The sequence below is a fragment of the Anabrus simplex genome, chromosome 13 (assembly GCF_040414725.1).
Source record: "Anabrus simplex isolate iqAnaSimp1 chromosome 13, ASM4041472v1, whole genome shotgun sequence".
NCBI lineage: Eukaryota > Metazoa > Arthropoda > Insecta > Orthoptera > Tettigoniidae > Anabrus > Anabrus simplex.
Window position 1 is genome coordinate 97,399,374 of NC_090277.1, and position 23,566 is coordinate 97,422,939.

At 37.1% G+C, this 23,566-nt stretch overlaps 1 protein-coding gene across 3 annotated transcripts in view; it reads right to left on the reverse strand.

Annotated features, from left to right (window-relative positions):
- Positions 1-2,534: 2,534 nt before the first annotated feature.
- Positions 2,535-23,566, reverse strand: part of LOC136884650 (cilia- and flagella-associated protein 298) — a 611,731-nt gene continuing 590,699 nt past the window's right edge. For all 3 annotated transcript variants that reach the window (XM_068229986.1, XM_068229985.1, XM_067157462.2), the window contains one exon: positions 2,535-5,357. In XM_068229986.1, the coding sequence (XP_068086087.1) occupies positions 5,247-5,357 (111 nt within the window). In that variant the 3' untranslated portion in view covers positions 2,535-5,246. The remainder of the gene's footprint in view (positions 5,358-23,566) is intronic.

The following is a 23,566-nucleotide window of genomic DNA, read 5'->3' on the forward strand; positions in this document are numbered from 1 at the left end:
AAATGCAATATAACTTAGTAGGCTATAAATAATAATAATTATTATTCCCCTTTAAATCTCATGCAAAACGAGAAACTCTACCATCTGAGAGTTTGTTGCCGTAATGAACTGTGAAGAGTTTCTATAGAGTCGATGGACAGCATGCCGATTAAAAATGAGAGAACTGCTGTCTCCTGAATGAATGCCACCCTAAGTATATCGCTATGCTTTTTAGGAACGTTTCCATGGAGGGATTTGAATTAAGTGGTACAATCGTTAAGTCCACTAATGTCTTCCAAGCGGTGGCTCAGTTTCGAATCATTCGGCTGCTAAGATGGGATACACTGGGAACAAATTACAATCATCGATGGGAACGATTAAAAAGGCAGATAATTTCGCAGGATACTTTTCAAAGAAGACGTCATATTTCAACTAAGTGGTTTGATCAATCTGTATTTAACTACGTTAAGTGTGCTAATTTCCAGAAACCAGAGTTCCTGTTTTTAATAAACCGGTAGATTCATTTCTTACAATGGGGAAAAATTACAAAATCAGCTTATGCTGAAGGATTATTCTTAGGGAGGAAGTCAAATTTTGATAATGTGGTAAAATCAACTTTTATCCACGTTATGTCTACGAATTTCTTGTAATCCGAGTCCCCATTTTGAACAATTTTGAATAATGCTGTATGTACAGTTCTAAAATTATCAATAATGAATTACAACTTTATGATGTGGGAAGTTAAGTTTAATAATACTTAGACATAAGATGGCTGGATAAAATATACTTGTGAAAGATTATATGTATAACATTTACATTTTAAAATTGAAAAAAAAAAAAACAGTAGTTTAATACGCAATGGTTTGGCATAATGGCAGGATTCGGAGCCTTAGTTCCGAAATGTAAGAAGATATGATAAGTGATAAATGAAAAATTGAATGGTAAATGGACGAAACTGGTTCGAAAATATCTAGAATTAAAAAAAAAAACTGATTCCAAGGATATATTCAACAGGGGTAAATTTAGAATGCTGATCAGAACATCCGACACAGCTAAAACATTGCGTCCTGGAGTGGAGGTGAAGTGGACTCAGGAAATGAAAGCAACCTGCAGCGCAAAGATGTAGGACTACTGGTCTAACAAGGGGAGGTCACGATGTCCGCATCCCCGATGTTGTTCAAACTTTGTAGGTTGGTAGTACTACATCACACAAACACAATGGCAAAGTAGTAGCGCGCAACTCTCAAAAATTTCCGAAAAAAAAGGCTATTTTGAAAATGTCGAGAAAAGTTACGAGAGGTGTAGCATGCGAGGTAGTATCAAGCGAGACTAACGCGGTGGTCGAGTGGCTAAGGTTCTCCACTTCAGTTATGAAGATGGCGAGTTCGAGTCACGCTCATCTCAACTTTATTTCCTGATCCCCTTTTCCTTCGTGTTGTGAATGAGAGCAGAATCGCGTTGTGTCGTGTAACGGTTATGTGCGATGTAACCAAACGTGCTCGTGATAAGTTCGGTTGGCATGGAGATCTCGCACGTTGAATTATGTTCGAACGAAAGTGTTCTTGAATGTGAAGCTACGCAAAGTGCAAACGAGTTCCCTAGAGAGCAAGCAGTAAATACACAGTTGAAAAGGGCCATGGCTTACGTGGAGGACCTTATTTATATAGATCGCTTACTGGATCCTGGCGAATCTGTAGAGATTACAGAAGAGGCCGAATTACTGGGAAAGAAAATGTTAAAATCTATTTTGACAGTAATAGAAGAACATAAACTTGTAATATATGAAAAAATGGGGAAAGAGGGGTAAAAAGCTAGTAGGAGCGTGACTCGAACTCGCCATTTTCATAAATGAAATGTAGAACCTTAACCACTCGACCACCGCGCCACAGTCTCTCGCTTAATGGTACATCGCATGCTAAATCTCTCTTAACTTTTTTCGACATTTTCAAAATAGTTTTTTTTCGAAAATGTTTGAGAGTTGCACGCTACTACTTTGCCAGTGTGTTTTTATGATGTAGTACTACCAACCTACAAAGTTTGAACAAAAGCGGTGATGCGGACATCGTGACCTCCTCTTGTAAGAAGAAAGCTCACTGGAGTTAGGAATCACGTGGTCCATGGGGCCCCATCGGGAAAATAAAAATAAATGAATAATATCGTCGACCAATGCAGATTGGTGGGCGATGTGTCTTTACCCTCAAACGATCATTTGCTCCACATAGAACACAATACTTTTCATCGATGTTACCTCCCCTCCCATCTTATAATACTTCATGTCGATTTCTTGCTACACGCATAATCTGATGTTTTTCCTCAGACTGTGACCTGACCTTCAATACATCCTCGGTAACAAAAGGTAACTTCCTGAAACACAACGATTTCCATTAAAAACGTTATTTTTAACACCCAACGCGACACAAAGGGTCACAGAAACAAACTGCATTAGCTCAAAGACTCTACTAGAAAACACAACACCAGTTGTGTGGACAGCTAGAAACTCCGTGTCAGGAATGAAGTGTTATCAAATTATTTCTGTATTTATGATGTGTCACATACTCATTTATTGCATTTTCAGAAATCATATTTACATCAATGTAAACACTTTATATTTATATAAATATTCTATGATTCATCTCAAAACGATAAAAATTATCTGGACGCTAACAATGGCAGCAGGATCACATCACTTTGTTCGGATAATACAAGAGTTCTAAATATAATTATTATATAAAACACATGTTTTCACATTTTATTGACAAAGAAAAAAAGCCAGTGAAATTCTAAACAACACAGCTTGGCGTAGTTTACATTGGTAATGTCGCAGTTTTTCTTTAAATTGAAAGCATTTGAGATACTTTACATTTAATATATTTATATGTAACGATCTTCCTAACAATGGAGGACTGCCAAAGCGTTCTCTCTAAACCGTAACACGTACTAATGTTTAGTATTACTCTTGCGGAGTATTTGCTTTTAGATCTGCATAATTATGCTTTGTAATCAGAAGCAGTACAAGATTTGAGCAATTCTGTGTTCGTTTACTAGTATATATTATAATAAGTTCCCTCTGCCAGTTTTTGTATATTCTTCACAATTCTTATTATAATAATAACAATAATCATAGGCTGTTAAAATCATGAAATTATGTTTTTATATGAAAGGACGCAAATGTCTGTATGAATCAATGCTACAAGGGAGACGAATTTAATATAACTTTATAACTAAATACGATCTTTTCTTTAAAATGTAATTCTTTAATAAACTGTTCCGTTCCAATATCATGCAACAAACATAAATGTATCAGTATATTCAATACCAGTTTAATCTTGCGTGAAGATTGTCGGTTTTGTATCTGATACAGACACATTTCCAGTCTAGTTTAAAATATTTTGCGCAGACTGCAGGGATTGCAACGGATGATGTAAAATAAACAGAAAAAATGTCAATGAGACGTGTTATGTATGTGTATTTATGGTATACAACAGTGAAATGAGAACCCAGATTTGTCCACGCAATAAAATCTTCAGTTTTGCCGAAACCCAATTGTCTTCTTTATCGGTAACTTTCTCGTTATTGGTTCCACACTGATTTCTGGTTAACATTCTACGGCTAATTAAAAACAGATATAGCTTTTACAATTAACTAGGATTGACAGAACTTCAAGATTAATCTAAAACTGACATGGCCATTTTACATTAAGCTTAGAATAATTTGTTAAATACCGTGACAAGATGGACACTGGTGTTTCTGCAACTCACGAGCCACGTAAAAATTAGAAACTTTGCAAATCTACATCGATGTTTGATGTTTAGTTTAAGGAGGACTGGTCGCATGTGTAAATAACTCAAGGGTGGATAAACGAATTACCTCCTACATGCCAAACATTTGATAGAATCCTTAGAGCCTCAAATAATCTTGTCATGTTCACTGCCAATGTCTCCGGCATCCTGCACTAGTTTGGACAGGCCATCGTCAAGAAAACAGCGCTTAACTGCATGTCTTGGAGGTTGTTCCAAGGAGTACACACATAGAACCACTTGAGACCACAACGAAGACTTTGCATAGAGACTTCTCTTCGCCTAAAAGCTCAGATTACTAATTTTACCTTCATATTAATCGAAACGGTGACATTGCAATGTTCAGAAGACCCACATTATCCATTTAGGAAAAGCCAATGAAACAGGAACGAAATATAGTATTTCTTATTTTGATAAAAGGAAGGGAAATCTGCACAGTAGATGAAATTAGTCAAACGTTTGTACTTTCGACCTCTGTAATTTACTTTTATAATTTACCTATATTTATTCTCAATTTATCTTGAAGACTGGGATGAGAATTTGTTAACGGATTTAGCTTTAATACGTTTCATATTTCATGGATAGGAATAGGAAATCAACGATATCAAATGGAGCACTTTAACATGAGGAATATTTTCATTCTCTTAAAGTGCTGATGGTTGTTTTACCTGTTTACATGGGATATATATTCGTATGTTTCCTTCCATGGGTTCTGATCCGAGTTGATGAGAAAATGAAGTCTCCATTGCAATTTTTGTTTATGCAAACGGCAAGATCATGCTATTTAGCCAAATATTTACACACACACACAAAAGTACAGCACTGGTACTTAATCTGACATTAGACTTGCTTTGAATATTTAAACAGAGGAAACATGATCAACTTTCCTCTAGAACTTTTGGCATAATATATTTTCAAATTGATTTTGTTTCGGGAAGCGTGTCGGTACATTTTTTCTGTAGGAAATACTAAACAAATTAAAAGTTAAATTAACTTTTCGTAAATGGAAGTGAATTTAAATCTACAAACTTCGAAGACAAAATGCCCTTCTTTAATTTATTGAGTTCCAGCTCCATGTGGTTAACGATTTGTGATTGGCTAATTTTTCCTAAACTTGCTGGTTAAAGACATTTTTGCCTAATTGAAAGTTTATTTTCGATTGCATTTTACGTATCAAATCGGGAACGAAGGTACGGGTATTATTACAGATATTTCGATTAGAACCTAATGATTAAAAATTTAAGATAAAAATACGCTGTGATACAACACCAGCAGTTCATCAACAACAATACTTCCAAACCGGCATGCTCAAGAATTTTGTTCATACCTTAACTAGCGTGGCGCGAGTATACAAAAACAAGCAGAGGAAACCTTTTCTTTGCTTTAAGAATTAACCAATATCAATTCACAGAAATATAAGAGTGCAGAACAGTACAGTATGTTACGTGTCTGATGGTCTGGAAGCATCATCTATTTGGGGCGCCACGAGATGTTCCTCAAGCCTTGGAATTCTCGCTTCAAACTTCCGCTATCGGCCCAGCTGGAGTTGAGATACTCGTCGTCATAGTTTTGCTCAAGTTTCTGAAAAGAGAACGGCATTACTGAGAAATAGTATCCTTTAAATCCCATACAAAAATGAACAAGAAAGCAACTCTTCCAAAACTACAGTTCAAGAAATGTTATCACTACACACAGGAAACTCAAACAATGAAAATATTTTTTTACGTAAACCTATTCAGTTAGTTCATGTACGTATAATCCATAGTTAATACACTTGACTAATGATGAACCTATCTCATTTTGAGGTAGGATTGAAAGCGCCACAAAAGAATCCAGCTCAGTTCATGTACGCAATGTTGGCTGATAGTGGAGATCTTTGTCCACAGGGAAATATTTTACCTCTGTATGGTGCGAAAAGATAATTTATAGGAGACGGGAGTTACATTTTCAAAGTAGTCATTATTAATAAAATATCAAAGCTGACTTAACTTTCCATTGACACAAAATAGAAACTAGAATTTTACGTCATACATGACGCTGGGGTACACTAAAAATGAGTACCCATTTATTGTCTGGTATGCGTTTGGAGGAAGCCTTTTATGCTTCACTACTCCAAGAGGATACTGACGGATTTGCATAGAGTTAACTAGTACTATATTTACTCATACATCAGACCGAATACATCTATACAAATCACATTTTGATATTGGACACGTCTTAAAGCAATGCAATATAAAACTAATAAATTAGGTACATTTTATATTATAATCTTATAATTACAGTTTTTTTATGAAATTGATGACCTACTGAGATATTCCTCTACAGAATACATAAGATTGTATCCCAGATATGCCTTTAATAATCTTTCTAATGTTTTTATTTTTGGGGCAAATTTGATGTCCTGTCGCAGTTCAGTGTATGATTTGATTCTTATGAGAAATACATTTGTATGTGTGTGTAAGAAATATGTTTTGTTTGTGCCTTATATTATGATCGTACATATAGCTGTTCATTTTTAGGGAACTGTCTTTATTCATTAAGGGAAATCGTAATGCTGCATCTCGTCAATGTTACAATAGCTGAATAATTGAACCTTTCTCTCAGTAGCCACTGAATGCAGAAATATGATTTTTTAATATGATTGTAACTCATGTCTTTTGTACACACTGATCTAGAATAGCTTTAAAATGTGTGCTACGAAAAAAGTTATGATTTAAAAAATATTCCCCAATTGTATCTTTTTTTGCAGATATTTTATTATAAAAATAAAGTATGCAATAACTGTCAAGCAAAGTATATCTATGCTACCAGAACAGTATCACAAACATTTCGTAAACACTGCATGGAAATGCAACCAGTAGTTTCTGAAAAAAGGCAGCATTTGTTTCGGAAAAAAAGTGATTTTGAGTAAATTGCACTTACAAGAAAAAGTTTCGGTAAAGCTCACCTACTGCAGAACAGAAGCTTTAAAATCCTCCGCCAAAACAATACTGCATCTTGCGATTGCAGCTAAAGCAAGGTGATCAACTAATAAACCAGATATTTCTCTTCAAAACACACCAAGCCACAGCCCTCCCTGAGATATGTGTAAATCAGTGATACGTTGCACAAAACGTGTCTTGAAATAGAAGTGCACGAATATATTAAATACATTACTTAAAATAGTAAATATTTGAATGAAACAGGTGCCACATTAAAATGAATGATTTACACGTTAATAAAATTTAAAATAAATCTGAAAATGTCAAACTTTGCTGATTCAGACCTTTACGACTTCCCTTAAATTAATTTTAAAAATAATACTTTCCACGATACAAAGGGTAATGGGATGATGTTTAAAGTTTTGAATCGAGGTCTGAATGATGCCCTAGTTTGAACAATTATCATAATTATCATTGTTCTCTTTTGTGTCCTGAAATTACTTTAAATATCCAAGAATAGTATCCATATTTTAAGTGTACCTGGACTCCTTAACGTTAGCATGCTTGTGCAATATTTCAAACTACGTAGTAGAGTCATAAAATTCGTGGACTGACGACCTAGTGTAGTGCACTACAGAATAGTGCCGTGACAGCTCTTCTCTAGTGCCAGTAGGAGTAGTTGCGCACATGAAGGGTAGTTCAGTGTGAGAGGCGGAACTTGATAATGCCCTAGTTTGAGCAATGGGCAAATTTCAAGTTCTGCCAAAAATGAGGAAAATCCACTAGCGAAACGCTTGAGAGGGTGATGGCAAAATCAGCCGTTTCAGCACGATGGGAAAGAGTCGCGAAAAGTCACGACAAAGACTAGGTGGTGCTTAAACTGTAGGCGCCAGTCCAAGAACTGATCGACAGTAATACACAATTGTACGCTGTGTTGCCTACACTGTAGGCGCTAGTCACGACCTTACCGACTGCAAATGTACACTGTGTTGTCTACATTGTAGGCGCCGGTCCATGAACTTATTGACTAATATTACGTAAAGCAAGACACACTATTCTGTTCCAATTAGTGACAAGGTTAGGAAGTGGAAGCCTTTACAGCTTGTATTGCTCTCTGTGTCTGCATGGTTTGCACGGATATATCACGGTCTGAATTTCCGGAACTTTGTTGTGCTAGGGTTAAATGTCTTGCACAAGATTTGCTGGAAATCAGCTGAGTTCCCAGTACCGATATTATCTTGCCTCTTGTACCAAGACTCACATGGTGGTCTGATATGCACACTGTAACATCAAACAATACTGTACATAGCAAAAAAAAAAAAACTTTTCAAGAGACAAAATCAGAATGAATAGTGGAACGAATGTACGAAAGTTACGATTTGGTGTTGTACTCCACCTACTTCGAATATTTTGCAAATATTTAGGGTTAACTCGGAGCTTTCTAGACATTCACAACACCTCTTACTGCCTCAATTGATCGCTCATTGGATGGCCACTTACGTAAAAGTGGGAGCCACAAGAGCGTTCTTCAGTCTCACAAGATGACACTTAAACTGCTGTTGTCTGGCGGATTGGGCATACATTAGCTTGAAGTGGAGCTACTTTACAGAGAAGTACAGCCTCTGCTGAAACGGGTTTTACATGGATATTTCAGTTTACTCTATATTATTGGTCTACACAAAGAAAGGGTGCCATATGTTAGGGCGTTACACTGAGCAGACCACCGAATTTGAGACAATGTTTTGAATACTCTGCGGTTCAAGTGCCAAAAAAAAAAAAAAAATAAAAAAAAAAATTATTTGGCTTGAGAACACTGCAACTTAACCCTTAAATGCGCAGTTTATTATTTCTTTCAAATATGATTGTTTTTCATTCCAGAGGTACCGTAATACATTATCAGAGAAATATTTGTCAAATTAATTAATTAATTAAGTGATTTATTTATTTGTTGATTTATCTATTTGGATCAATCACAATGTTGAGAGTTGTGAATGTTGCTGAGTTTTGAACGAAGCTATACGATTACTGTAGATTCTGCCACATTTCAGTCTTAAGGGTGCTCATGAATTCTCTGAGGTAAACAACATTTTATTTGTTTTATCTTAACTGTTTAGAGTTTACATTTCACTCCAGCTGATTAGCAATCCCAGTGCGCATTTCCTCTTTGCATTCCTTGTGATGCTGCAATCCAAATCGGCAATGTAGTTCATTACATCCCAGTCCAAAAATATGAACTTGTCATATGCATTTAAAACAATTTATCTCGAGAAACCAGGCTGGATATCGAAGGGTTCAGATATCAGAGGGCCGGATATCAGAGGTTGTACTGTATTATGAATTGTGGTGTGTGAAATGTAAACAAGGCAGAGTTATACTTTTTAAACTCCGTTCAAGTGATTTGGTGATATTTTTAGTACAGAAAGGACCACTTATTTTATAAAGGCATTATTCAATTTAAAATCTCTTATAATATTTGTCAAACAAATTTACGATACTGTCTTTCACCCTTATCAGGAGTCCAGTAAGCCAGACGGATCGCAGATGATGTGTTGTGCAGTAATAATCAATTGTAGGATCAGAGATATGGCACTAAATACGAGGGCGGATTCGTCGTCACCGAGATATTTTGTCAGCTTACTGTACACATGATAACCGCATGCCGCTAAGTTTGAACTGTATGGAGGTTGTCCCCATACCTCCCACTTGAATCACTGCAGCGGTCCGGACGTTTGGCGGGCCGTGTGAGGTGTGGTGTTATCGTGCAACAAAATCACACTAGCGCTCAATTTTCCCCGAAACGATGAGGAGGTGAAAGCAGCTATCTCCAGGTGGTTACATAGCGCTGAAGGTGATTTCTTCGCATCCAGAATCGAACTGTCGGTTGACCGTTCCGGAAAATGTTTACAGTCTTTTGGGGACTACGTGGGAAAGTGAACTTACATTGTATATTGTCATAGTCGTGTAGATGGGTGCATAAATGGCCATAAGTTTGAAGTGTAACTTACTTTTTGATTCACCCTCGTATAAACTATCGACTATGATACAAATTAACATCATGTCGTAACATTTTGTCTATCTATATAAATAGAATTCTGTATGTGCACCTTACACTTTTGACCCAAACTTGGTTGTTATTTCGGATTAGGTAGAGAAGTTGAAAGTAGGTTCGTTACAAAATTACAGAGAAACGGCTTAAACTAATTTCTTGAACCTCTGTGTTTAAGTTCAGGGTTACGCTATATATTATTTGATTACTCTACAGTGGCACAGAAATGTTAAGGAAGCCAAAACACAAAATGCCAAAATTCTTCGTTGATATTAGGTGCATTGTAAATCTGAATAGTGTCTCAAAACCAGAACGAGCGCATGGTTTTGTATATTCCTCACATTTCATATTTTATCAGACTTAATTTCAATAATTGCAGAGATTGGTATCTTTGGTCAAAGACGTGTGGTTCTGGGCTCAGCGTGGGTTCGTACGATGTGGTTCTCCTCATGTTAAGGAGTGTCGTACAACATACCCCCGATAGAACCCCAAACAAAAACGCCCTTGACTAAGAAAGCCATAATCTCTGCATCACCGATGCAGACACTGTAATCAAGTTGAAGGTAAACAATTCGAACCCTTTAAAAAAATTAATGCACGAAGTAATGCCCTTCTCGAGTTGGTATGGGGGTTTCTTGACAAAATGCAAAACGCATAGCATCACCATATCCGAAGTGTTAATGTTTGACGCCCCCCTCCCCCAGCGCTCAAATCATGCAATTCCGGACATGATTTCTTCTTGCCATCCTATACAACATACTAAGTGCTATCACATGTTTTTAATCACCCTCTATACAATCAAATTAATATGTCAGAAGGCATTACCAACTTGCCAAGGACCGCCTCTGTGCTACACAAGACCTAGGTCATTTCGTTCACATTAAAGATGAAAAAGATCACCCGTTACACCACTCAAAAGGATATATATAGCTGTTCGAGGGGCTATTTCGAGAAAACTTGCGATGAGGAATTTCCACACCCACCGCTATCTTCAGCCGATGTTATTCTTGGTGCAGTTCCTGCATTCACGGTTGATAAAGTCTTCTCTGCTATCCACGAGATGAAAAATAACAAAGCGACAGGTCCAAATGACACGCCTTTTGAAATATAAAGTTACTTGCCATAAATGAGGGCAGAATGGCTCTGGCTTTCAGCACTCTTTAACAGATGGTGGAAGCGAACGAACCATCATTCTTCTGGTAATCAAACATTTCTGGAAATACAAAAGTGACTCCTATTACGGATCATTTCCCTTTAGTGTGTTACACGACGAAGAGATGCCTACTTTCGACAAATTGTTGATGTTTCACCGGATCAATGTGGATTCACCCAAAACTGCGGGACAAAAGATTCCATACATGCTGTTCTTCAGTTGATGGAGAAATATCATGACAAGAAAATGAACATCCATATGGCCTAGGCAACAACCTAAGCCAGAATTTTTCAGCGGAAAAATATTTTTGAAAGCCAATTTTTGGATTTTTGTAAGTCTTTACTGTTGTTGGACAAAAAGAATTATGACTCAAATTGTTATCTCACTTGAAAATTGTACCTAAAGTTGGAGCAGATATTTCAATATCCAAATGTGATTTGTTGCTATTTACATCGCTGTTGATGTTCCAAGATATACATGTACAGTATAATATAACATTTTATTGTATTTAATAAGAGTTTATATTGTGCATGTATTTTGCCTTAGTTAACGTAAAAATCTGACCCACGCTTGGTAGTGATTGGATAAATAGTTTCTTAGATACGAACCTACACAACAGGCTGTAAAACATACCCGTATGGATGAATGGGGCAGAACTAAGAGAGGTCATTGGGCCAGTTGCAAATAGGGCTCATAGTTAATTCAGAGGCTTGCAGACTGAACGCTCAAAGGCATAACATTATAGTGAAGACAGTGGCGTAGGTACATTTCCTTGGAGATGATGATGATACTAATAATAATAAAACACATTTTCAATGCGAAGGGGTTCATTTATATACAATTTACGGTGGGGGATGAAAAACAAAGATACACAGCCTGTTTCCAATTTCAACCAGGTCAGGAATGGAATGAATGAAGACCCCATCTAGCGGCAAGCATAGGAATTGTGCCGGCTGCCGGAGCCTGTCGCAATCTTCTGGGGCAATGATTAATGACTACTGACAGATGAAATGAAATGATACTGACCGGGCGAGTTGGCCGTGCGGTTAGGGGCGCGCAGCTGTAAGCTTGCATCCGGGAGATAGTGAATTCGAACCCCACTGTCGGCAGTCCTGAAGGTGGTTTTCCGTAGTTTCCCCATTTGCACACCAGGCAAATTTCGGGGCTGTACCTCAATTATGGCCACGGCCACTTCCTTCCCATTCGTAGGCCTTTCCTGTCCCATCGTCGCCATAAGACCTATCTGAGTCGCTGAGACGTAATGCAAGATATAAAAAATAAAATAAATGTTATTGGAGAGTGTTTTTTTTTTTGCTATTTGTTTAACGTCGCACTAACACATCGAAGGTTTTCGGCGACGGAAGGGCGGGAGATTGGGAAGGTAACGGCCGTGGTCTTCATTAAGGTACAGCCCCATCATTTGCCTGGTGTGAAAATGGAAAACCACGGAAAACCATCTTCAGGGCTGCCGACAGTGGGATTCGAACCCAATATCTCCCGAATGGAAGCTCACAGCTGCACGACCCTAGCCGCAAGGCCACTTGCTCAGTATAGGAGAATCAGTAAAATGAAGGATGGCAGAGAAAACTGGAGTATCCGGAGAAAACCTGTCCCGCCTCCGCTTTGTCCAGCACAAATCTCACATGGAGTGACCGGGATTTGAACAACGGCGAGAGGCCGGCGCAGTACCGCCTGAACCACGGAGGCTCTTACGGGGTGGATATGAATAGTAACAATAATACCAATAATAAAACACATTTAAACGGATGTTTTTGCAGATAGATGTTTTAATTATTTTATCATGTTTTAGTATCTATTTATAATGAATACAAGCGCCTCATGAAGGGTGGGGGAAGTATATCGCCCTTAACCCCCCCCCAATTGCCTACGCCTCTGAGTGAAAGATGTATCTATGTATGTTTGTATGTATGTATGTATTGAGCCCGTCACAAAGGTTCAGTAGGTATGTATGTATCGTATGTATGCATGCTTGCTTTCAGACAACATAACTGTAAGCAGACTTGGAATATGACACTGTGATATACGTACTACGTTTCTTGTTCTCGGCAACTGACGTCAACATATTATTACATCCTTTCCCCCCCACACCTCCTTTTCTTCCTCATGGTGACGCCAAACGTTAGCAGCGCATTGATTTTAACTTCCACTTGGCACGGGACACTTCCACTGCAGTCCACAGGTCAGTAACGAGACACTGTAAAGATATCGGTTTCATCAGTAATGTCGTATTCTCTTTCCTACGTGCAGCCATCTCGACGCAAATATATATGATGTCCACTTGACTCTCGACAAAGGTAATCAAATCATTATATGCAATGTGATAATTAGGGCTCGGTTGTTTATGACCTAAAGAAATACTAAACATGCAGCAAGTATGACCTAAAAACTAATTAAATATGACCTAAACTAGCTACATGTGACCTAAACCTGGTTAAATATGATTTAAACTAGGTATATAAATTAAAAAGTAGTTAAATATGACCTAAACTAGCTAAATATGACAAAACTAGTGAAATTTGTTAAATATGCCCTAAACTTGCCAAATATGACCCAAACTAGCTAAATATGCCACAAACTTGCTAAATATACCCCAAAACTAGCTAAAATATGCTGAACATACCATAAACTAGCTAAACATGAGCTAAATTAGCTTAATGTGTTAAATATGCCCTAAACGAGTTACACATGCCCTAAAATTTCCTAAATATGACCTAAAGCTAGCTAAATATGCTAAATGTACCCTAAACAAGCTAAATGTGACCTGAAACTAGTTAAAGGTGATCTGAAACCAGTTAAATATGACCTGAAACTAGTTAAAGATGCTAAATATGCCCTAAAACAAGCCAAATATATCCTAAGGAAAGATATGACGCAAGCATTTTAGTGATAGGTAGCACGTATTAGAGTATTACTCTAATGTAAGTTATCAAAAAGTGATTAGCGGTAATACAGCAGACACATTTAATAATGCAGACTGTCAGAGCTACAGTAGGTAAATTAACGCTTTGTCCTTCATTCATTATCACAGCTCCGGAGTGCAGTTCTCACTCTGTTTTTTAGCATGCTTTTTGCTATCTATCGGCGTACAGCATATCTTTCTCGGAACCATATGTTCTAAATATGTTGTCTATCTTCATCGAGCAAACAGAGAAAAAAACATCTACTATAGTATTTTAAAATCCTGTGTTTGAACATCGACGTAGACAACATGTAACTTGTTATAAAAACGGAGGAGGATTCAACTCAAACAGAAATATTTAAAATATAACCAAATGCGACCTTGTATGACTAAAATGAGCAAAATATGACTAAATCAATAAAATACGCATTTATGTATATGCAACAAAAAATTTAAACTGGGCCGGGGACCAATCACTGAGTGTTATTTTTCAGATTTCGGGTAAAATGACGCTCAGAAAAGAAATTACTTCTCCGTAACATCCGACCCTTAATGATAATTAAAGGCCGGATTTTCATGCCGTAACAGGTTAGATTGCAAACTAAATTTGGTTAATTTGTGAAGTGAACGGGAGGCCAAACGAGCCTAGGTGAATTGTCTCTGTGTTGCGTGTCAAACTAGTTAATCCGCGAGCATAATTTACAAACGAGTAGCAGAATACGGCTGAGACAGTGCCGGCCTTAATGAGTCAGTGAAATTCATAATTTGGTATCACCCAAAGTGTTACTCTGAATCAGGGGGCTTCTTCTTCCATAAAGTAGCAAGAGTAACATAAGTTATAGGAGTTCTGATGGGTCGTACCCCTAATGTTTATGCAAACCCCATAGCATAATCGTTGTGAAGGTAGACTATACTTGCTGCTCTCTTCAGAAACTTTGCATTCTAACCTATTAACATGACGAATATAAGAACAAGTGTGAGGACTCCTCGAGTTCAAGCGCGCTCCGCCAGGGAGCGTTATAGTGGGCAAGCTCCACAGCACCGATCAGCTGGTCTTAGGAATGATGCCAGAGGAAATGTATTACTCCGTAACTGATAAGTATATACACTGTCTTTTAAAACACAATGTGAGATTACAATTAAAATACCACGACAGGGTAAAATGAAAAAAAAATCACAAGGAACATGGAAATAAACCTATAGCCTTCATCACAAGTTGCGGAAAGCACAGTTTACTGGAGTGCACATATACAGATAAATATTAAAAGAAATACCCATGAACTATTTAAAGGTAATACTCCACTTACCAACTCGAATTTGTCGGTTACTGGACTTTCTAAAGCTTGCGTGAAGATTTGGGGGATGTTCGAGATTATAAATTCACGATTTACTATAAAATTATCTCATTTTACTATGAAATCATCAGAGAAATGAACATCACAAAGTCTGCTGTTATGCCTTAACTCAGTATCCTTCCGTGGAATAGCTCTGGCCCAATTTTCAAATTGATTTCTATCCTATAACATGAATCAAGCCTCAGTACACAACACGCAATAAACTGAGATTTTGAACTGAAAGCAAAGAAAATTAAACTTTTTCACTGAAATAGCTCGCACAGTAACTTCTCCGGCACTTTTCTATACCCGGCTTGCCGGCACAACTGGAGCACGTGTCGGATATAACCTCTTGCAGTGCTTGCAGTGGCGGGACCACAAACTACCATGCTACAATGGCTGAGTAATTACACTGGGTCTTATATTCGTCATGCTATTAATGCATAAAAACTCGGGCTCTAGTGATAATCTACACTAAGTAAAAAATGAACTCGATAGATGAAGCTGTACGCATAAACAGACTTCAGTGGTGGGGTCATATGAGGCGAATGTTCATGGATGTTGTGTTTTTATATGGAAGGTAATTTCTGGAATTACTCATCTGATTTCAGTAATTTTTCGCCATTAGAACGCTCATTTCTTTCAGATTATTACAGGCTATGTATAATTATAATAGCTTATCACGAGAGCTGGTAGTGTTTAAAAAAAATCGTAGAGCAAACCGGAGGAAAAACTATGCACGCAGCAGCTTTAAAACGGAGAACACTGCCTAAATTTTTATTCATATTAAATATAAACATAAAGCTTTCTAGTCTGCCGAATACATAATTTCAATGTAAATATTACACTATATCATATGTGTAGGAAAAACACATTATTAAACAAGGAATAATTAATAACTATTAAACAAAGAATGACGTGTTTTGTTCATAAAAGAACATCATCAGAGTCTATCAAGTCATATTCAATGCTGAAATAAGTGATGAAGCAGGGCTTTGAATATTGCATTTTCACGATCAACCTATTAGGTCGAGTTATACGTAAAGAATACGTGTTGTTGTTTGGGTCAACAGTCCATAGACTGGTTTGATGCAGCTCTCCACACCACCCTATCCCGTGCTAACCTATTCATTCCTACATAACTGTCGCATCCTACATCTGCTGTAATCTGCTTGTAATATTCGTATCTTTGTCTACCCCTATCATTCTAACCCCCTACACTTTCCTCAAAATCCAACTGCACCAGTCCTGGGTGTCTTAGGACGTGTCCTATCATTCTATCTGTTCTTCTGGTCAAATTTAACCAAATCGATTCAGAATCTCTTCCTTTGTGATTCGATCTATCCATCTCAGATTCAGCATTCTTCCGTAACACTACATTTCGAAAGCTTCTATTGTCTTTCTTTCTGACCTACTATCGTCCATGTTTCACTTCCATACAATGCCATGCTCGAGACAAAACTTTTCAAAAACATCTTTCGAATCCGTATATCAATGTTCTAAGTAAGCAAATTTCTTTTCTTAAGAAATACCTTCCTTGCTTGTGCTACTCTGCATTTTATGTCCTCCTTACTTCTATAGTTAGTTATTTTACTACCCGAGTAACAATATTCATCTGCTTCATTCCTAATCTAATATTTCCTGCATCACCTGACTTCGTTTGACTGCATTTCATAACTTTTGTTTTGGACTTATTTATTTTCATCTTGTACTCCTTATCCAAGGCTAGGCCACCATATTTCAATTGGTAGAGCAACCGACGCGAAATTGGGAGGTTGTGGGTTCGGACCCCACTGGTGTCCGGTTGGTCATTTTTGTTCTATACTTAACATCTCCTCGACACGTACTATGTACGTATAACACTACCTAATAGGTTGAAAGTCGATTTTGAAAGCAGGGATTGGTTAAGATAACTTCCAAATTTTAAATTCACAGATGTTTGGACATAAATCAACATAAATATTTCCAAACATTGAATGCGACTTGATAGAATCTGATGATCTTTTAAGAACGAAACATGTGATTATTTAATAGTGTGTATATTTATTCCTTGTTTAATAATGTATTTTTATAGCGTAATATTTATATTGAACATGTGTGAAAGACTGGAAAGCATTTAAGTTTAAATTTAAAACTGAGTCGAGAGTGAAAAGTATGGCTTTCTTCTTAACAAATTTATTCATATTTTAAAAAACAAGGAGCATTTGCGTCTACTTAAAATTAACTTTTCTACAAAGAAATGATTATAGGCATTTTCTTTCTAAGAAGCAGTTTTCCAGGAAAAATACCTTTCTATATTTTGACACACACTTAATCCGATTTTTATTCTATTAAAAATTAGCGCAATGCTGAGATGTAATATGTAATGTTCTATTTTACCTGGCAAAATTAAGACTTTCAGGCCTTCTTTTCCATCTAACCAGGCACTGAAGTATACATGTATATTACATTCTAATACTTTGCACTAATTAGATTAAATACAAATTAAATTAATAATAATACAAGGATGATGAGTGATGAGAAATAATAAAAGGAAAATTTTTAAAAACTAATATCCTACATGTAAAAGAAGAGTTAGTAAATTTTATGTACTAACATTTGAAAAACAAAACGGTTTAGAATGTTAAACCAATCTTCTATCAGGGCATCCGTGACAACAGAATGGTTAAGCAGCAGCATCAAGTTTACAGATGATCCTTACTAGTGCATAAAATGTCTCCATAGTGCTTCTCTGAAAGTGCGAATAGCGCTTAACCCTCTGATACTTTCGGGAAGGAGGTTCCACATTACTGTGAATGAAGGATCGTAAATGGCAGTTTTTCGAGTAGGTAAAGCAAGGATGGAATTTTTTGCTATTGGTTTTACGTCGCACCGACACAGATAGGTCTTATGGCGACGATGGGGCAGGAAAGGGCTAGGACTGGGAAAGAAGCGGCCGTGGCCTTATTTCAGGTACAGCCCCGGCATTTGCCTGGTGTGAAAATGGGAAACCACGGAAAACCATCTTCAGGGCTGCCGACAGTGGGGTTCGAACCTATCCGAATACTGGATACTGGCCGCACTTAAGCGACTGCAGCTATCGAGTTCGGTAAGGATGGAATTATTAGTAGATCTAGTGTTAAGACTGTGATAAGTTACGAGGTATTTGAAATATGAAGTAAGGTAAAATGGCTGTGAAGAATGAAGGATTTTATGGAGATGGACATCCAGCATCACCAAATTAGATCCACTTTCCAATGATACAACCGGGAATTTTTTTTGGCGTTGCACCAGACCACGAGAAAATGCGCGACTGACGTTTCCGATGGTTTGAGTATGTTTTACGAGCAGAAGCCACCTAGAGGCCGTTGTCAGAAGATCAAAGGAACTACCAAAACAACGTTCAGCCGACACATCACTGTATAAGGACCTCAAGAGCGTTAATATCCATCCAGATGCTGTCAGAGATAAGAAATAAATGGAGACAGCAGATCTAAGTAGTAGACACGACAACCAGGCAGGATGAACGCTGAAGAAAAAGACAAGACTTATTTTTAACATTTAAAAAAAATACCACCAAATCATTATACACGGTGCAACAAAAAGTAGACCAAACTTTTAAGACATATGCCTCACACGTGGAAGAAAAAAAAAACATGTTGTAAGGATATGGCTCCGGAAATTATTTATTTCTTTGTTAGAATTCATTTTATACAACTTACTAACGAAAGTGCGCACAATGTGAACAATACAAACTATATCACATTACTCTTGCTCTAGTTTTGTTTCTTTTACAGCAGATATTTACACGATATCTGTGAAAGAGTTCATTGCATAATTCATCCGTCATTATGGCGTCTGTTGAATAAAAGTCGTTCCAGATACAACTGCGTTTTTCAGTGAGAATTTCGAATGTAGCTCTTAGTATTTGGCACGTGTATCTGCATTCTGATGTCTTCTATGAAGACAATTTCTTCTACTGTCTTTCCCGATACCCAGGATTCGTTTCATATAACGAGCTTTAACTTTCTCTAGCGTTATCAGGTCGTTAATTTTAAGTTTATCCCAGATTATATGGATCCCATAAGTTGCTACTGGTGCTATAGCTGTTTTAAATAGTATCATCGCTGTTTTTATTGAAAGTTTTTGTGGTTGTTGAATGTTGTAAATTGCTTATTGTTGATGTTGTTCTTTCTTTGATATGATAGTTAAAAGATGCCAATGTTGTTTGAACAGTAACTCCGAGATATTTGTATTTTGGTACTGCTTCTAGAGGCTTATTTTGAAGGGTCAATGTATCTTCTGGAGAGAGTTTACCACCTCTTCTGAAAGTCTTTGTTTAGTTTTGTCATGATTAAGTCATTTTTAGGGCCCGTGAACTGAGTCTGTTTTGTACCTTCTGAAGCTCTTCTGTCTTCTGAACCTATTACCGTATCATCTCCGTAGAGTATAAGTACTGCTGAACTGTCCTTAAGGTTATTTGTAATATCTGACGTTGAACAGTAAAGGGCTAATCGAATCTCCTTGTAGAACACCATTAGTTAGAATTGGATAAGGTGACATCATCAGATATTTGGATGAAATTGTATTTTAAGATGTCTGAAAGTACTTCAGTTATTTAGTGTGCTTTGCCAATCAACATACTGAGTTTTAATCATGGGTAACACACAGGAACAGAGCGTACCAGTATAACACGTGAAATGTTCAAAATTCCCTCCGTTAGCATTGATACATGCATCAACTCGTCATGATACTGTTAATAACAGAGGACCGAAGCAAACATTATCGCTCTGATGGAATTTCTGCCCTGTCCACCTACATATTTGCGATTTCAGTTTTCATATGTAACTGAAATGAAAAGGTTCCAAACCGTTTATATTCAGAAAATGCTCGAATGGTAGCTATTAGTACAAGTAAGCCAATAATGAAACCAATGATATTACGAAAACAACTTAAATTTCTCATTAAGTCAAATTTTCATAACCTTCCTTGCATAGTATGACGCATTATGAATGATATCTGATAATTAATATGTCATATAAAGATATGAATACAATAGAATAAACGGATTAGGAATATTCATCAAAAGGGGTGGAAGGGGTGGACCAGAGGGGGGTCCAAGGATGTACAGAAAAATGAAAGAAATATTTCAACGAGTATTATTATTTAATTAATAACAATCATTAGTGCGTGTTTAACACCGAACTAGAATTTTTTATAACAGGGATAGCAACACAACATTAAGAACAGTTATATCTGTAATATATAAAGGATTGAGAAACTAACCTCACCGGGAAGATGTATGCATTAAACAATGCCTTATAACAAGCTATGATAAAACAAAGAATACATCTTTAAAAGAAATTACACAATAGAACTCTAACAAGACTAGAATAACAACGCTAGGTACCTGAAAATACGGAAGATCGAGAAGTAGAGAGTAACTTTTCCTTCTTCAAATATTAGAAAGATTTGACAATTTAAATACTCACAGTATATAGACAATACATAATTAGGGAAAGACTGCACGATCTGAACATAGTAAAAGAAAAAAATGTTCAAATGAAGAATGATACACTGTTTATATGAGTAGCCATGATACCCAACACTCCAGCCAACTTGAGCACAAGAAATACAGGTGTTCCAACTGTTCCAAAAGAGAAGAAGAGAGCTCACTCGTTGACCGCATCGGCACGACAGGCAAAGTCCAGAGTTCTATTCTATCCCTGTTGGTCGAAGGCACGAATCAAAGATTTAAGAAAAAGAAAAAAAAGGGGGGGGGGGGGGAGAGAGTATAATGAAACGAAACGAGACCAAAAAGATTTAGTAGTCCATCATGGATTAGGTCCCCAAGATTTTCTATTACTTCAGAAAAAGGCAGAATCTAGAGTAAAAATTTATAAGAAAAGAGAAGTGGGAAGAATCAGCTTACCCAGAAAGTCGAAAGGCCTCTCCCTCTACCTGAATCATTGATGACGCTTCAGCTGGAATGAAGTGGAATAAAGTCGTTATGCAGACGAAGTCGAAATAGGTTCCAGTCTCGAACCGATCCGATGCGATGCACACTGACGAAGTGTGGAGAGATGGACGAACGTTTATAGTCAGAAAAGACACGTAATGGTAGGAGCGAGAGGGGAAGGAGACTGGAAAGTTCAAGAATGTGTTAGAAGTTGACAAGACGCGTTTAGCGTATTGAGAAGTGTAGAATTCCAGGGAAGAAAGTAAGGTTAAAAACATGTATAAGGATATTGGTGGCGGGAGGTAAGAGAACATTACAAATATTATTACCTCAATATTGTAATATGCAACGATATTAACATACTTTTACGTAGTTTTAAGTTAGAATAATTATCACTTTTCTCTATTTTTAAATTAATAAGATAACTTTGTCAATTTCAGAAGCTGGTATTTTTTTAAATAACAATTTGTTCACGTCGCTTCGACGGGGTAGGAAAGTGCTAGGAGTGGGAAGGAAGCTACCGTAAGATCTATCTGTGTCGGAGTGACGTTAAGCAAACTATACTATTTCTTTCTTCAGCTTATACCAGGCTCATTTTAGTTTTGGCAGCTCCGCAACTGAGCTAACCAAGGTATTATTATTATTATTATTATTATTATTATTATTATTATTATTATTATTATTATTATTAGGGAGCACATTTGTACGCAGAAATAGGTTAGATTTCAAGGAGTAGAAAGCTTCAAGGCCGCACAACGCTCCTGTTTAAATATTTGCACACACATTAGGGGGCGAGCCATTTAAAACCCCTAATATTTATGCAACTTTTCCTACTAAATTCAGGTGCGGAGTAGAGAATTCCTTCGACTCGTCGAAATCTAACCTATCACTGCATGGAAATCCGCTCCCTAATAATAATAATAATAATAATAATAATAATAATAATAATAATAATAATAATAATAATAATAACAGCTTGGTTAGCTCAGTTGCCGAGCTGTTAGTTTTCCACCCGGAAGGTTGAAATTCGGGTGCCAATCGACCCTGGGTTGAGATTTTCATCTCAAAAATTATTTATTTATTTCTGAATTGACCACTTAGGATCACGCTACAATTTCATTTTTTCTTGGTCTGAAGTTTCCTTTTCCTTCATTGGGCGCTTTGCTGTTTCTTCTGTTTATTCGTCCAGGCTCTTCCAGTCTTTGGAGTTCTTTCGACTTTAAACCCTTCCAAATTTTGAATAATGGTCCGAAATGTTTTGTTGTCTAACATTTGTTAGATATTTGTTGATATGTTGATATGTAATGGCAACGGCTGGCTCAGTGAGGAAAGCAACGGGAAACTACCTCACTCCTCATTTCCCTAGTACGCCTCTTCAGTGACGCCTAGGCTATTTATGACAGCTATTGGCGGAGCTGCAGAGGATCAAACCAGCCTTCGGGCTGAATACCCAGCATATTATTATTATTAATCGTTCATTGTCCCTATCTATACATTATCAGGGATCGGTGTTAACCCGTAAATGTTCAATTTAATTAGGATAATAATCTCTTGTCACGATTCTCTTTGTCTCAATTGCAGCCTGCATTTGAGGCGGGAAGAATTCGAAATATAAGAACAAGAGAAAATAAATCAATTACAGACTGAGTCCTTTTAGTTACCACCTATAACAGGGAAGGGATACTATAGGTAGGACTGTACAATCTTTACGTGTTCTATTAGTTTTAGAGACTGAAGGTACGGCTGGACATCCTTTTCCTGTTGATACCTGACGCTTACGTTCATGTTTAATTAGTGTATGACTGTGTCCTCGAAGGTAGACGGCCAGGCGATAGATGGTGCGCCAGACAGCCTGGCGGTCTGCATTATGCAGCGATCGATGTTACTGGTGGACTAGCATGCACCGCTAAAGTTACTATAGTAACTGACAGGAAAACACTGAACTCCGTGCACTTAACCACACATAATAGTTCCTTAAAGGACTCATCCATAAGTTGATGGCTTTGTAACAAAGAACAGTCTCAGAGTTCAGCCGTATCCACATAGGATGTTCTGAAAAAAATATTCCAATATTGCGAACGGTAGGAGAAAGAAAGAGGGGTCCTAGAATGAATATTTTCTAAGAAATGAGCAAATAAGTAGTATATCTTCCACTGCGAGCTCTTTGGCAAGAAACACATTACGCAATATACCTTTGTTTGCGTTTGTAATAAGAGGACCCGTAAAGCAGCCGGCGATAGTGAATTTATTCGATACTACATTTGCCTATTACTGTACCAGAAGAGTAAGTTATTTTTTGCATCTGTTAAATAGGAACATTGAACAAAAATTAATTCTAAAGTAGAGCTTTATTGGGGTCAAGCTACAATTTGTGACGTACCATGTGATATTTAAATAAAATCTAAATACGGTATCTGGCTGGTTAACTAAAGTTACTAGAAAGATTGGGATTCGGAAATTATTGGGAAAATAACCTTG